General features: G+C 40.0%; 1 protein-coding gene across 12 annotated transcripts in view; it reads left to right on the top strand.

Moving 5' to 3' along the window:
* Positions 1-15,169, top strand: part of msn (serine/threonine-protein kinase msn) — a 55,607-nt gene that overhangs the window by 3,570 nt on the left and 36,868 nt on the right. For all 12 annotated transcript variants that reach the window (XM_043414517.1, XM_043414522.1, XM_043414515.1 and 9 more), the window contains exon 2: positions 1,377-1,442. In XM_043414517.1, the coding sequence (XP_043270452.1) occupies positions 1,377-1,442 (66 nt within the window). The remainder of the gene's footprint in view (positions 1-1,376; positions 1,443-15,169) is intronic.

Raw genomic sequence — 15,169 nt, 5'->3', positions numbered from 1 at the left:
ATGTACTTGTGAATATTCAGCTGTCAAGCATTCGAGAATTATTCGATCATTCCGCGTAGAATCGACAGTTTTAGTTTTTCCGGGAACTCTTCGTGATTTTTACGCACACTCTCTTTCAGTTTTGCTGGATTTCTCAAAGTACGTGGAAACATCTCGACATGTGTAAAAAAATCTTTTCGCCATTCACAATATTAATTTACAAATCGTTAACAAATTTTTTATTTTCTTTTATTCTTGTGTAAGCCACGTTTCAGTCTCGTTTTTGTATTATTTTTATATTTTCATGTTTCATGATTTCTTCTCCCCCCATGGGGCGTTCCAGTCTTTTCTTTCGTTCGATTTTTGTCTGTATTCTCGTTCGGCACGAATTGATCATATTACGATCGGATAATCACTCGAATTGCACTGTTTTTACAATTTATTGACAGCTGGTGAATTTTTATTAAAAATTTATAACTGCATGAAATTTTCCTGAGAAAAATCTGAGCCGTTTTTTTTTTATTGAGAAACAAACCCGCGTTCGTTTGCCATTTATTTACTTCTATTCCTGAAAACATGCCACAATTTTTTGAGACTCATCGAACTGATTCGCGAACCATTGCATCACAGCTGAGTCCATTTAATTGATTTCAATTTTAACTAGAAGCCAACGCAGTCATCATCGATGCAACTTGTCAATGGGCGGTTAATTGAGCTCATTTCGACTATCGCGGTTCGCCGCTCATTCTTTCATTATACAAACTGACTATGAGCTTTTTCCTCGTCCCTGAGAAACAATTCCAGCGTACACGTCGCTCTGTAATTTCAAATAGAAAATTTTTTTATCCATTGGAACTTTGAAACTTTATTTTCCAAAAAATTCCTTGCGGAAATGAATGTTGAAATTCAACCGAAATAAAATAACATAAAATAATAATAAATAAATAAATTTAAAAATAACAAAAAAGAAAATAAAATAAAAAAAATTTAAAAAAACACACGAAATCATTTTTGTCGATCGAAACTCAAAGTAAGACAGCAAAAGCATCGAAAATTTTCGGAAAGTTGGCAAAATTTATATTTCTTCATCTCTTTCATTTTCGTATCGGTTTTTTCCTCTTTCACCTTGACAGTTACCGATTCAGTTGAGCCTGAGAAATAATATTTTCTTTTCGTTACGAAAAAAAATGGAAATTTGGATGAAAAAATAGTCGCAAATTTCTTAAAAATATAAAAATAAGCAAGAGCATTGATTTTATCGCGCCCCATTCAATCGGTTTGGCAAGAGAATTTCTTCCTCGAATCAATGAATAAAAATAAGAAGGAAGCTCGCGTGTAAGAAGCGTCGCACGAATGAAAGAGCACGAAAAGTAATGCTTTGATGTTTTTTATCGCAGGATCCTGCTGGAATATTCGAGTTAATCGAGGTCGTCGGCAATGGCACTTACGGTCAAGTTTACAAGGTAAGTTATCTCTCCGTGACCAATCTCAACGCACGTTTTCGTATACCTGCACCAGCAGCACACTTTTTACTTTATTTTTTCAAAATATCTACGTACATGTTCGTGTTGTACGAACTTGAGATTGCACGATCGTACCGATGCGTGATAATTCAATGACTGAAACGTTCGTTTCGTTTTTCGCCAACGTACAGCTGTCTAAACATTCGAGAGTACGTATGGCAAACATTTTCTTCCTCGTGTTTATCGGCCTCGTGATATTTTTGCCAAAATCAACGTAAACACCGGCACTCGAGTCGTCGCCTTTTTGCTTCGCCCTCTTCGACCCCAAATCATCGTGCGATACGGAAAAAATATGATAAAAAGTGCTCAAAAACATTGGAAACTCGCGTTAATGAAAGTTTGTTTTACCTTTGCCTTCCCATTTGACGAGAAAACAGTAATTTATTCACGTGAATTTTCATCCGGAGACATTAACAAGCTCAATCGAAGCTCGATCCCTTTCGATGGACGTGGAATTCGGCTCGTCCGCTGCTTAATCTACGCCCAAAAATACGGACAACTTTCCTTTATAAAAAAACGTGAAAATGATAATTGGAGCAATCGATAAATTAATTATTCATTTTGGATCGATGAGATCGAAGCACCGAATAAATGAGATTGGTGCATGAGCAACTGATTAGAATTTACGACGCTGAAGTTTCCAACGTCGGAGTCCAACGAAATGAACGAAAAAAACGTTTGAAATTCACCAATTATTTATTTCACGAATCGTTGGTGCAGCTTGAAAAACAACGAATCGCAAATTTGGCAGGGAACAAAATAGGAGAATTACTGGAATTATTGGAGAGTTTTTTTCGATCATTTCGTTAGACTCCAACGTTGCAAACTTCAGCGTTATTTAGAATTTATTGTACGTTCGTCGATTCGAAGCTTCGGAGCTGCGGCCGACGATGTTGAAGTTTGCAACGTTCGAGTCCAACGAAATTATGTAAAACAATGATTTCGTAAAATAAAAAATTGGTGCATTACAGATGTTGTTGTTTTTTTTTTTCTTTCGAAATTTGTTGGACTCAAACGTTGCAAACTTCAGCGTCGTCGTGGCCGAGGGATTGTTTCTATTTTTAATTGAATCGTCGATTGAAATTAATATGCAGGTTTGTGTGCGCGAGAATAAATAGTGAAAAGAACGGACGAAATATCAAGCGACGACGGCGACCGAGTTGGAAGGAAAAACCTTGGCATGTGGCACGACTCCCACGCGAGTGTGCACAACGCGCATATCTCTCTCTTTTCTCTTTCTTTCCGTTCTCTCGTGCCTTCTCTGTCTCGCTCCCTACACCGAGAATTAAAGAAATGTGGGATATTGTGGCAAAAGAAAGAGTTTGAACGGGCGAGAGAGATGGAACGAGCTTCCCAACTCTTTCTTTTATCACAAAACTCGTGTATCTCTCACTCTTTTTTGTCTTTCTCAATAACTCTTGGTGGGCTTCTCCCCTGCTCCTCTCTCAGTATTTTCCTAACTCTCTCTTTCTCACCGTCGCTTTGTGCCTTTTTCGAACGCGCAACATCGCTTTTCTCTTTAAAAACGTTCATCTCGTTCTTTTTTTCAATTATTTTCCTTCTTTTTTCTCTCTCCTGTTCGCTCTTTCTTTCGTTTTCCATCTTCATCATTTTTATCTCCGTTATTTTCTTTCGCTCCTTCCGTTTTCCTCGGTGTTTACAACCCTGGGGCATTCGTTACCCGGAGCACAATTACCAGTGGTCAGAGCTCGAGTGCATCGCGCGCATCGGGTGAACTCGACGTTATGAATTTAAGACTGAAAAATATTAGCGAAATTCATCCTTCCGGAATCTTGAGCCAAGCTCTCTTCATTTCCCCAGTGGCCAATCAAAGTTCGAACCGCTTTTTCTCGTCGCTTCAAATTCTGCAATCAATTCACGGAAAAATATAAAAACACATTTCATTCAGTTTCGTGAGAGTTTTATTTACCATGCAAAGAAAATCGAAATTTACTGCTTTTTTCGCTGATCGATATTTTTGTAACAATCACTTTTTTTTTTCAATTCCTCAAAGATTCTGGACTTTGATGGACTTTATTTATTATTTTACTCCTCGCAAGCTGTCACTAGCTTTTATCAAGCTGCTAAAAATGTGTGATTCTTCGAAATGTTCGTAGATCCATTAGTTTTCGAACCGATTGATCGATCAATTATATCTTGACAAGGATTATTCATCATTCCAAATTGTCAGAGTTTTTGTTATGCACGTCTGAAAACATAGTAAATATTTACACAATACTTACTTTTGCTAAAAATGGTCCTAAATTTATTTTTTTTCAGTATTATTATCAATAAAAAATAATATAGGGGTTCGTTTTACGGAGGGGTAAGATACAGAAACGTGTAAAGTCGATAAAAAATTATATTACGATTAATTTTAAGAATGGGAAAGGTAAAAAGGAACACAATTTTTTTTTATACCCGAAATTTCAATATCTATTCATTCTCTTTCGTTATTCGTTGTTCCAAAGTCGCATGCGACCCCTTATCTTTAACACGTAAAAGTGGTTGGGTGGGTCTGGAACATCGGCTTTCGATGTGTGTGCGGATTCGTTGGGTGGGGGTCGTTCAAAGATTGATTACTTTTTAAACTGATTTATCGGGGTTAATTGATCATTTTTTCCGACAAAAACAAAACATTTTTTATCGTACGCAGTTGTCAGGCCTCTTGTCAAGTTAAAAATCGATCGATGCGTTCTCGATAAAGTGCCAGGAATATTTTCGGTGGGGCGAGCAAAACTGGAAACTTTGTTACGAGAAAATAGGATCTCGCGATGAAAAGTTTCCGAGGTTTTATTTCCTTTGAATAACTTCGGGATCAAGATTTATGAATAAGTGCGGAAAAGTACGGCGTCAGATTGAACTGACGTTTTGGTCCATTCGTTCGAAAGAATCGGAGAATCCGCGCAACGTGGAACGAAGCGACTGTTTTTATCTTTTACCCGCTGAACAAAATTACCGAACGACGCGAGAGAGGCCAAACAAAAAGTTGAAATTCTCCGGAGCTTAGCAAGTCGAGCTGTTTGCCTTTTTTCTTCGCTCTTCATTTTTCACGGTCTTGTTGCACTTTTGTACATCGGCTGCAATTCTCTCGGTCCTCAAGTAACACGTGCTTGAACTTCGTGAAAGCTTCCATTTCGTTCTATATTTACGTTTATTCGTACGCCGGAGCTTTCCTCGCGTTTCGAAGCTACTTGGTTCGATCCTCTTTGCTCTTTCGTGAGATAGTATCGGCGTAAAAACGTCGAATATATTCAGTACCTCGCACACGTTTCGGACGAAAAACGAAAATGGAAAAAAATATAATTGCTTTTTGTACTTCAACGCTACCTCGTCGTTCATCAACATCCGTTTTCGTTAACATTTTTCCTCGCTAGACTCTCTCGACTCGGTTTTCCATCTGTCCGAACTCCTTGTTTTGTGAGGACTACGCAAGTACGAAATATTTACGATTCGATATTTGCAACCGAGTTTTTCAAATCTTCAGTGACTCATTTTCATGCGTTTCGACTCCAGAACAGCAGACAGTAATATCGGAAAGTCCTAAGAAAATGTTTCTTCTTGAATTTTGAAAAAAACAAATAGAAATTGGTCGAGGGACGAAGGGAATCGATGTTCATACAACTTGATGTCGGAATTTTCAATAAACAAAAGCAACACCAACGGATTTCCTCAAACCCAAAGTCCAATTTTTCCCAAGCAACTTCCCAAAAAATTTCCAAAACTCAGAACTCTTGATCGTTTGTTTTTTCTGTTCAAAATTTATGACACTGAAGTTTGCAACGTTCGAGTCCAACGAAACGATGAAAAAAGCCTCCAATAATTCCAGTGATTCTCCAATTTCGTTTCCTGCTCTGAATCTGCAGTTTGAAGTTTTTCAACCTGCACCGATACTTCGTGAAATGAAAAATTGGGGAATGACGAATGTTTTTTTCGTTAAATTCGTTGGGCTCGAACGTTGCAAACTTCAGAGTTGTCTCGCACCTCAATACGAAAGAAAATCTGTCTTGATGAGAAAAATTTTCTAAATCTAAGAATCTTTGATTAAAAGTGCAGGATTCGGCTTCGATATTTCGAATGAAAATCAGTCGAGTTCGACCAGCAGTCGCAGCTTATTTTGCCACCGTTATGATTATTGGCCGAGGGAACTTCGGGCGGAGCCCCGAAGGCGTCTTCGACGGTGCTTCGCAGAGTTGGTACGGCGAAGTGTTTCGTTCGATAGTGAACTAACGGACACGTCGAAGAGGCTGATGACTCGTGCTGGCAGTCCGTCCGTACGGCCTCTTAGCCGCTCATCCGAGTCCGGAATATGAAGAACCGAAAAAGATTAGATAGAGGATTAGCGAAAACGAGAGATAAAACGACGTGCGTCTTGAATTTAAAAAAAGAGGTCGATGTTTCTGGGAGATAAGAAAAGTAGAAGTTTTGTCCTTTTCTCCTCAACCGCGGCGTCGATACTCTCGATGATTTATCATTCGTGGGTAGTAGCACTAAAAATCCAGATAAAAGTGTAGCAAAGACCTAATATAGTCGGACAGGATGTCGACGCAGTTGTATGCTTTCCTGCTGGTACAAAAACGAGAAAAGGTGAATCGATAATGAGCATTATCTCGGAATTATCGATAAGCGTATTCACCCCTCATTTTTCTTCGTATATATACACGTTCTTGTGAGTCAGCCTCATTAGGAAAATGAGTCTCCCCTTGCCCTCGAGTATAAGACATAAAAAACGTAAATAAGTAAACTGAGGGACGTGAAATATAAAAAGAACCTACGACCTTTCATCTTTTCGAGCTCGTCATTCTCGACGAATACATTTCTTCACATTATCTTTATAGAGAAAACTATTCTTCGACTACGAGATGAAGAATACACGATGCCTGTCGCATCACTGTTGAAACAAATCGTACTGTTTTTTTCAATTATTCATTGAGAACAATTTTTTGTGTATTTAACAAAACTTGGTGCAGTTGGTAGAGAATATAGTGGATTAAACTACTTTTTTTTAACTGACAAATGATTTAGTGGGCTGAACAAAATAATGATTGAATTTACCATATTTTCGTCGAACCGAATGGAATTTAGTTGGATGCGAACGAACGTTTTTCCTCAGTGCAAAAATCACGTGGGATTGACGAAGATTTTTCATTTCATTTGTCATACTTTCCGGCTAGTTTATTTGAACATTGAAAACAAAATGTCGTTGACACATTCGAATATTTTGTTGAATAAGTTCAGCAATTCTGTGATGCGACAGAATCTTTCGTCGTTTCACCGCAGCTTCCTTTCAGCATGAAAAAGTTTGTTTGTAATTATCGAAATTTCGTTACTCGAATAAAAATAGTTATTTTAGTTTTTCAACAAAGTTTTCGTTACAGAGAAAACTTGAAGTTTTTTGCGATTCTACAATCGTCGAGATAAAGCTGCATTGAAATTCTCGCCAAAAATGAAGAATATTGAAACGCAACGAAAATAAAACGTCTCAATCGAGGAAAAACCGTATCGGGAATCGAAACGAAATAGGAAATGAAGGAAGAAAGAGCTGCCCGGGCGAGTGACCCTCGTTGTGGCCTCACCTGTAGCAATTTTCTGTATACACGTGTACATTCGACTCACACAGAGCGGCGAAACGGCGGTGATTCACCTTGAAAAAATTCTTCCTCACGAGGTCGTCCTTGAGGAAAGCCGGTGGAGGCGGTTCGACAAAGTATGAGGAACGTGCCTCTGTATATTCTCACACGCACAGTACTTATTTTCTCTTGCGCACACACGCGCGCGCGCGCGTCCGTTAATGTCGAAGGGGAGAGAGTGTGAGAACTCGGGGAGCTCTTCGCGGTTTAAAAAAGTAAGAAATAACGACCTGCAAGACCGTATGAGCGGAAGCATCGTACATGCATGACGCTCCTCCGTGTGTATTTCACGATACACGCGTACGGGACTCCCCAGCAGGAGAAAAAATTCTCTCAATTTCCTACTCTATATTTTTCGTATCGTAATACTCGGTACCTTAAGCAATCTTCGCCTTCCTTTTTTAGTTGCTGTTTCATCAATTTTCGTACAGAAAATGTGCCTCTTACTGCGTGCTCGTGGAGAAGAATAAAACATTTTTTTTTTATTATATTGCTCGATAGTAGGGGATTACACCTTTTTTGAAAACCGTTTTAAATTAATCGTGGGATCGTAATGAACCAGTAGAATTTTTATTCTCGCATTTAATAAGATCGAAAAGTGTCTCAAAAACTATTTTTTATTCATGATTTAAAATTTTCAATTGCGAAAGACCAGGTAACAAGATTTGTGAAAATAATGAGTTGTAATGTATATCATCGCGGTGTCTTGAGCCTGAATGCAAGTGTAAAAACGCCACAAAAATTGTCCATTCATCGTCACCATCAACGTATTTATCGTTGGCAGATTTGTACTTTCTGCTTTCACAAAACCGTCTTTCATGATGCAATTTTAATAAAATAAATGATGAAATTCCACAAACGCGATAATAACTTGTAAAATTTCAAAATAACACAGAGCGCACGATCAAAATCTAGATTGTTTATTATCGGAGTGACGTCACGTTCGAATCCAATATGGCGAATGGCGTTTTAGACATTGGAAAAAAAGATGAAAAAAGACGATTTTCAAAATTGAGTTATAAAATTAACATTGCATTTTTATGAATAAATATTGACGTTTCTCGTTTACTTTTTACGAAATCTTCCATTTTTATATTGGTGTAAAATACCCTATTGAAGGTAAAATATTGACGAACTTCTCGGGTGCTGTTTCGTGAGTTTCAGGTTTGAGCTTCGTTTTTTTCTCTGCCTAAAACAATTAATTCGACATTGAAAATTGATAGATTACGCAGTGTCCGGTCGTTCGTTTGATATTCCACTTTTTAGCTCTCGAAAATTAGAAAAATAATATTTAGAAATTCCTGGAGTGCACTTATTTTCATGTGTTGATTGTAAATAAACGACTATACAATTTCCCACGTAAAAAATAAGCTCCGTCCTTTTTGACGATAACTCGGAACCGAACGTGCAAGAATTTCTGAAAGTTTCGTCAATTTTTCTTCGTGTGGTTATCAACCCGTAGACACCGCACTTGCAATCAAGTGTCTACAACTTCCTTTCTTCAATTTGGCCATTTTTCTGTAATAAAACTTGATTTTTCAATTTTTCGAATGATTGTAATCGATTACTAAAGAATTGTCACCCCTAAAAACTCCTGTTGTAAGATTAATTCCCTACATTCATGGATGAAATAAAAACGTTTTGAAAAGTCCAAGTGAAGTCGTGGTTTGTTCGTCGAACGTTTTCAAAACACTCAATTTTTCAATGGGAGGCATCATCAAGCATGTCTCCTCGCCGTTCGAAATTCGGACAGTTTTACTCGCGCTATTTCGTCTTCGTAATTTTCAAGATTGATTGGGTTCAAGTGAGGACGCGATAAAACCGAAAAAAGTAGTGCGTTGAAAAAAGAAAAAAAAAAAAAATCGCAGACGCGATTCTTGGCCAGTACTTAATGGTCCTAAAGGCATGGGCGTTGAAAAAAGTAGTGAGAGCAGTTTCGGGCCCGTCGAAACGGCGTCGAATGGTTCATATAACGCGGAGAAGCGCTCGAGGATCTTTGCGGTAGATGAGGGAAGAGGAACCACCGGAAAAAAGAGAGCGAGAGATAAAGGAGCCTCGGAGATGAGCGGAGGAAAAAAGAGAATGTGCGTTTCTGTAGTGTATATACGTGTGGTAAAATGTGGCCCAGAGCTCGACGATGCAAGACAAGAGCATGCAGACACCGGGTCTCGAAGGGCCGAGAAAATAATTGAAGAGGTCGCCGACGCGCGAGAAATATACATTCGTACAAGCAATGGCTAATACTCCTCGTTTTTGTGCACGGCCTCTTCCAAACGGGCCTACCACCGAATCGTCGCTCCATAAGCAAAACTTTCGCCGTTCATTTTCCCCCGCGTTTCGTCCATTTTTCTATCCATCGCGTGTATTGTTTATTTTCCCTTATTCGGAGGCCCCGTAACATTGTTTTTAGCAGCAATTCCAAAAGAGAACATTTGCCGGATGGTTGTAAAAAATTTTTTTCAAATTTTTAAGCATTTCGACCGAATTTCGTAGCTGTGAAAGTGTCTTTCGGATCTCGTCGAACATTTCAATCTCGAATTATAGACAGTCGCGGAGTTCTTCATTTTTTAATGAAAATAAAGTGCAGCCAAAACCGTCTTTAAATTGCCTGTACATAATGGAACGTACACACATACGTTATGGTCGCCTCCAGGGCACGAAGTAGACATGAACCGTGCAAGTATATCTGTAGCGTGGGGCGTAAGGATAGGGGCCCGAGGCTCCGACGTTTAATCATAATAAATAGTCGGAATACTGTTATTTTTTCCTTCATTATTTGTATGACTTTCTGTATCGTTTCGTCCGGAGTGAAACGTCAATGTTGCGTGGTTTTGAGTTTATCAAGCGCAGATGGAAGCTGCAGGCGAGCAGCGTAATCGAACGGAAAGTGCGGTTGGAAAGTTTGAGAAGAAATGACGTTGAAATACGGCGGCGCACGGCCGCGGGTTTGATAAAAAGCTTCGATAGTCTCGAAGGATTTGGAGGGACGTTGACTCGACGAAATAAAAGTTAGGGAAAGAAAGTCCGCGTTTTCCAGATTCATCCCGGGGGGGGGTTAAAATGAGAGGAAAACAATGAAATATTGTTGACATCGGAGACGAAACTTTGTCCCGATAAATGAATTCCTCAACTAAGTACATTCCACAGTTATCTACAAATTTTTCCCTTTCACGAAGTACGCGGAATCATTTCTCTCGCGCTTCGTTTACCCGAGCCTGCTTTTCAGGAGTTCAAGCTCGACGAGCCACGAGCTCCCTCTTAAAACCGCAAATTAGCAAAGTTTTCTATTTAGGCCACTGTGCTAAATCGTTTTTCTCCCCCACCTCAGCGTTTCAACCTTTTCTCCCTCGGTCCTATGATTCTTGCGGTCTACCATCAATTTTTATCTCCCGTTCTCGACGATAACGAGTTAACTCGAGTTTACCGAGCAAATGTCACGTGCTTGTAACAATAATTATAATGAATTACTTGTTTATAGTGCTTCCGCTCATGTTCGCGAGCTTGTAATCGTTATAACAGCGTTTTATTGCGGCAATTATTTCGAGCAACTTTGTTGTACCATTTTCTCTTCTTCTTACAGCGTTTGCGATACTCGTCATTGCAAGAAATAAGTATTCAATTGTTTTTACTACCGTTAAACAATGTTTAACGCTGACTCCAAACGGCCGATTAGAGCTCGGGTGTAAATTTGCAGAATTAAGATTTCGATTGAGCGTCGTGAATGATTCGAAAGTTGTTTTCAAGCCCCTGCAGCGTGATCCAGTGGATTGAAAACCAGACGAAACGAATGACGTTCCGTTGAAGTTATTCCAATTGAGTAAAACCTCGAATTTTATCAACGCTCGGAATTGGCTCAAGTGCACACAACGTCGGATTCATCGCCAGGATGAAAAGGAAACGCGTTAGGAATCGCAGCTGCCGATGGTCCACTGTTCAATTTTCGATTTCGTTTAAATCGTTTCATTCTATCATGGCGCATTTGATCGAGGGAAATCGAGTCTGAGAGGTAAAAAAATGGCCGAAACTCGATGCGAGACCAAATTGATTATCATTCGTGATAATAAGCGTCATCGAAGGCCAACGAATATGCGCAATTGTCGAATTAATCCTTAATCATGACGCTGAAGTTTGCAACGTTCGAGTCCAACGAAACGATGTAGTAAAAAAAGCCTCCAATAATTCTAGTAATTCTCCAATTTCGTTTCCTGCTGAGTCTGCAGTTTGCGCAGTTTGAGGCTTCTCAACCTGCGCCCATACTTCGTGAAATAAAAAATTGGTGAATTACAAATGTTTTTTTCGTTCATTTCGTTGGACTCGAACGTTGCAAACTTCAGCGTCGTTCGTTGATCAACGAAGCAAAAGTTTGATCGAATTTGTCATCGCTGCGCTCAAAGAAGCGGCGTGGGAAGCAGCTAATTATAAACCGTCCTCGAATCTTTGACTGTCTTTTTCCCTACGCATATTTTCTCATATTATTTATTTTATGTCGGAGAAACTCAATACACAAACCCGACCTAAACAAATGGATATTCAATCCAGGCTTACTCGCGATTCTATAATACAATGTTATACAAATGTGTGTGCCCACGCATGCGAGAGCCGCGGGGAGGAGATGGAGTACGAAGAAAGAGAAAGAATCGTATGCAGAGGCGAAGGAGAATGGGAGAGAGCGCTGGCACACAGCAGCAGCCTCTGATCGTGCGCGCTCGTGTCGTGGGATCGCGGCAACCGAGCGAGAGGTTTTTTTTTTCGAGAGGGGAAATACGGGAGGCCGATGACACTGTCCCGATGCGCGAGGGACTGAGAGAAACTGCGAATAACACAATACGTGCCTTTGCCAGCAAACGCGCGCATGTGTCTTTCCAATTATTTCATTTTGTTCGTTCTCCTCGGTTTTTTCGAATATTTCAGTGGAAGAAGGAACAAAAAGGAAGGAACTTTTCAGGAAAGCCGAGTGAATTCTCGTCTACTTCAAATTATTTTGGTTCTAAGATTCCTTTTTCTGGATTTTCCAAAAATAAGTGCCGTGACCAGAGCAAAATATTTGAATTGAAATAATTTTCAACGTTTGTCGACGTTTTGACAATCGATCGGAGACGTCCGAACACCGAATGCCCGGATCGATGTCGTCGGGTCCATTTTTTTCAGCTCCGAGGCTTGCTCTTCAAAAATTATTGACCAAACGTCTCGTCCTCCGAGACACGGACGTCTTTGATGGGAAACTGTAAATTGGTACTTGGAACAGGGCCTCGGGAGCTCGAGGATTCAAAAAAAATCCATTTCCGCCAATGTCACGTTCGTTTGACGTTTCTACGTGTGTATCCCACCTTCCCACACACGCTTACACAAATACAAATGTATTGCCACCTCGGTGTACATACTTGTGCTGTTCATAAGCGAAGTAACATCTGCACGGAGGCCCCGTTGTGTCCCATTCGGAGTTCCTATGAATGGAAACCGATATCACGTCTGCCATTACGTGCTCCCTCCCCCCTCCGCCGCCTCTCCATCGTTCCCTCCCCTCACCCAGCGTTCGAACATCCAGACAGACTCTGATTTTCGCAGTTCTTTCTTTCCCTCGAACCTGCCTTTATTCCCTTCTTTTTTTCCATCACTCAGGCTCCTCCACCAGGAAAGAAAGGCTCCCCACACTCCACGGAGTTGCGAAGTGTGCGAATTCGTGTGAAAAAAAGCATTGCCCCGAAACCGAGCAACGTTCTTGTTACGCAGAGAAAGAGATTTCCTTTTATAACTGAAATTATCGCTCGCTTTTTTACTCCCCCGAGACGTAAGCGATTTTTCCTTTGATCTCGTCAACGTCGATTCCATCGACGAATTCATTTCCCATTTTTTCCTTTCTTTTCATTCGCAATTAAACCAATCGTCGCCGGAACCTTTCATCCCGTTTTTCTTACTTCTCAAATATTTATTTCACTCATCCTTTCGTTTTCGTTTCAGTTTCTAATATTTTTGTTCATTTTAAGGCAGATCATGCCCGAAGGATCGTATTTATGGGTCTCTAAATTGGACTGATCTTTAACCTTTCGAATAAAAAAATATAATCACTTTAAATCAATGTCAGAGTTATTAATTCGAAATTGCAAATAAATTTGTTCAACTTATCTATTAATCGGGGATCCATTACTAATTGAACCCGAAATTTCATTCGTCCGCATTAGAGAGCGCAAAGGGAAACACAAAAGGAAATGGATGAAGATAAAAGTATATTAATAAAGAGACAGAAGGCTGTGACAGAAATGGCCCGAGCCAAGAAGAAACAAAATTCCGAAATAAGCAAATGTGGTGAGGTTATACGAGCGCTCATTACCAATTTCGTTCAATCTTTAACGTAATTTATCTTTATTACTAGTGAGACAAACGTCTCGAATTTTTTTCCAGACTTTCATTATATACTTCATTGTTATTGTGTCCGTTTTTCATAAACTCCGTAAGAAGCGTTCATTCGTTGTATGGAAAGATGAACGATTTTTTAAGCATAATCCCGTGTATTTTTCTTCATATTTAAAGACGTTTATCTCAATAACCAATAAGACGAAACCTTTAAAATTTGATGTGCGTGTCGGTCGACTACGCCGCATTTAAATTCTGTGTTTCAAGGCTTTTTAAAGAAAATCGTTTCGTGCATGAACTCCCTTGACGAGTCCCACGATTTCGGAGTCTAAAAAATGTGTCTCGAACAAAATGCGATTTTTAGTGGACTCGAACGACGTGAAATTCGATTGGGCTTTGTGTAAAAGACTCTCGAAGCTCGTCGTACACTCGATCCGTATTTTCCGAGTTCAAAAACCGATATTTGTGCATCGATGAGTGTGTTAAGAAGAAAAAGAACTCGATCGTAGTCGCGTCACAGTCGTTTCTGGAATAATACAAATGAAAATTGAAACGTCACTGCAGGCTTCATTAATTCTCGACGTTACGCCTCCATCTATTCAAGTCATAGATAATATACCAACTACTATTTAAGAGTAGGCAACCGAGCTCGACCCGCTGCGCGTGTCACGCGAGTGACTCTTACATTTATACGTCTCTATTTTTTCCGCTTCGCATGCGCGCGTATTGGTGAATAGAATATCGCTCGTGTCGCAGGACGAGCGCGGTCTCGTGCGTGTGCGTTTCTTCCGATGAGACGATGACGAGGCTCGAGTGGATTCAGCTTATTCAAGCACCGACGACGATTGACCAGCGGAAAGACTCAACTTTCGTAACTTTGCGTTTATATTTATTTTCCTTGTGCGTCCTTTTTTCATTTTTTCTCTCAGCTTGCCATGTATTTAGTGAAAAAATATGCTGCCCTAACGCCTTTTCATTGATGAAACGCACCAGCTCTCTTTTTTATCGGAGCAAACAACCGGACGATTTTTTTTCCTTCACGCTTTGACCCCGTTGTTTTCCTACTGCATGCATTCACCTTCCACTGTGGTTTTCCGCTCTTATCTTTCGAACCAAACTCATCCTGCTGCGATGATGAATTTTTCACGTAATCGGAGTTTCTCCTCGTCATCGCCGGCATCGGCTAACGAACTTCCACCGCGACGATCGTCGACGAAAAAAATCATTCGGTCCACGAGTCGGCAAAAGTGGAAAGTTCTTCCGTTTTTTTTTGGTGATAATCGAAATTAAGAAAAGCGAATTAAATATGTCTGTTCGCACGAAACGTAGACGAATTTTCAATTTTTTAACGAGCATGCAAAAAAGAATGCTGCGCATTCCCCTCAATTTTCGCGTAAGCATCAACCCACGTTTTGACGCGTATAACGACAGGCGAAAAATCGTTAACCCATTTATTTACGAGCTGCAGTAAATAGCTAAGAACGCGTTCTCTTACGAGCGCGCGAACGAATTCCAGCCGTGTGTATACAAAGCGAGAGGCGAAAGAAAAAGATGTAACAAGAGTGAGAGTGAGCGAAATAAAAATCCACTTTTACGATTGCTCCTCTCGATGATTTGAGACGTTGGAATTCCGAGATGCGGCATGCCACGATCAATTTATTTTAATGCTTCTACCGAGAGCCGAAT

This window comes from Venturia canescens, chromosome 3 (genome assembly GCF_019457755.1).
Source record: "Venturia canescens isolate UGA chromosome 3, ASM1945775v1, whole genome shotgun sequence".
NCBI classification, from domain to species: domain Eukaryota; kingdom Metazoa; phylum Arthropoda; class Insecta; order Hymenoptera; family Ichneumonidae; genus Venturia; species Venturia canescens.
This window is presented reverse-complemented; position numbering and strand designations above follow the sequence as displayed.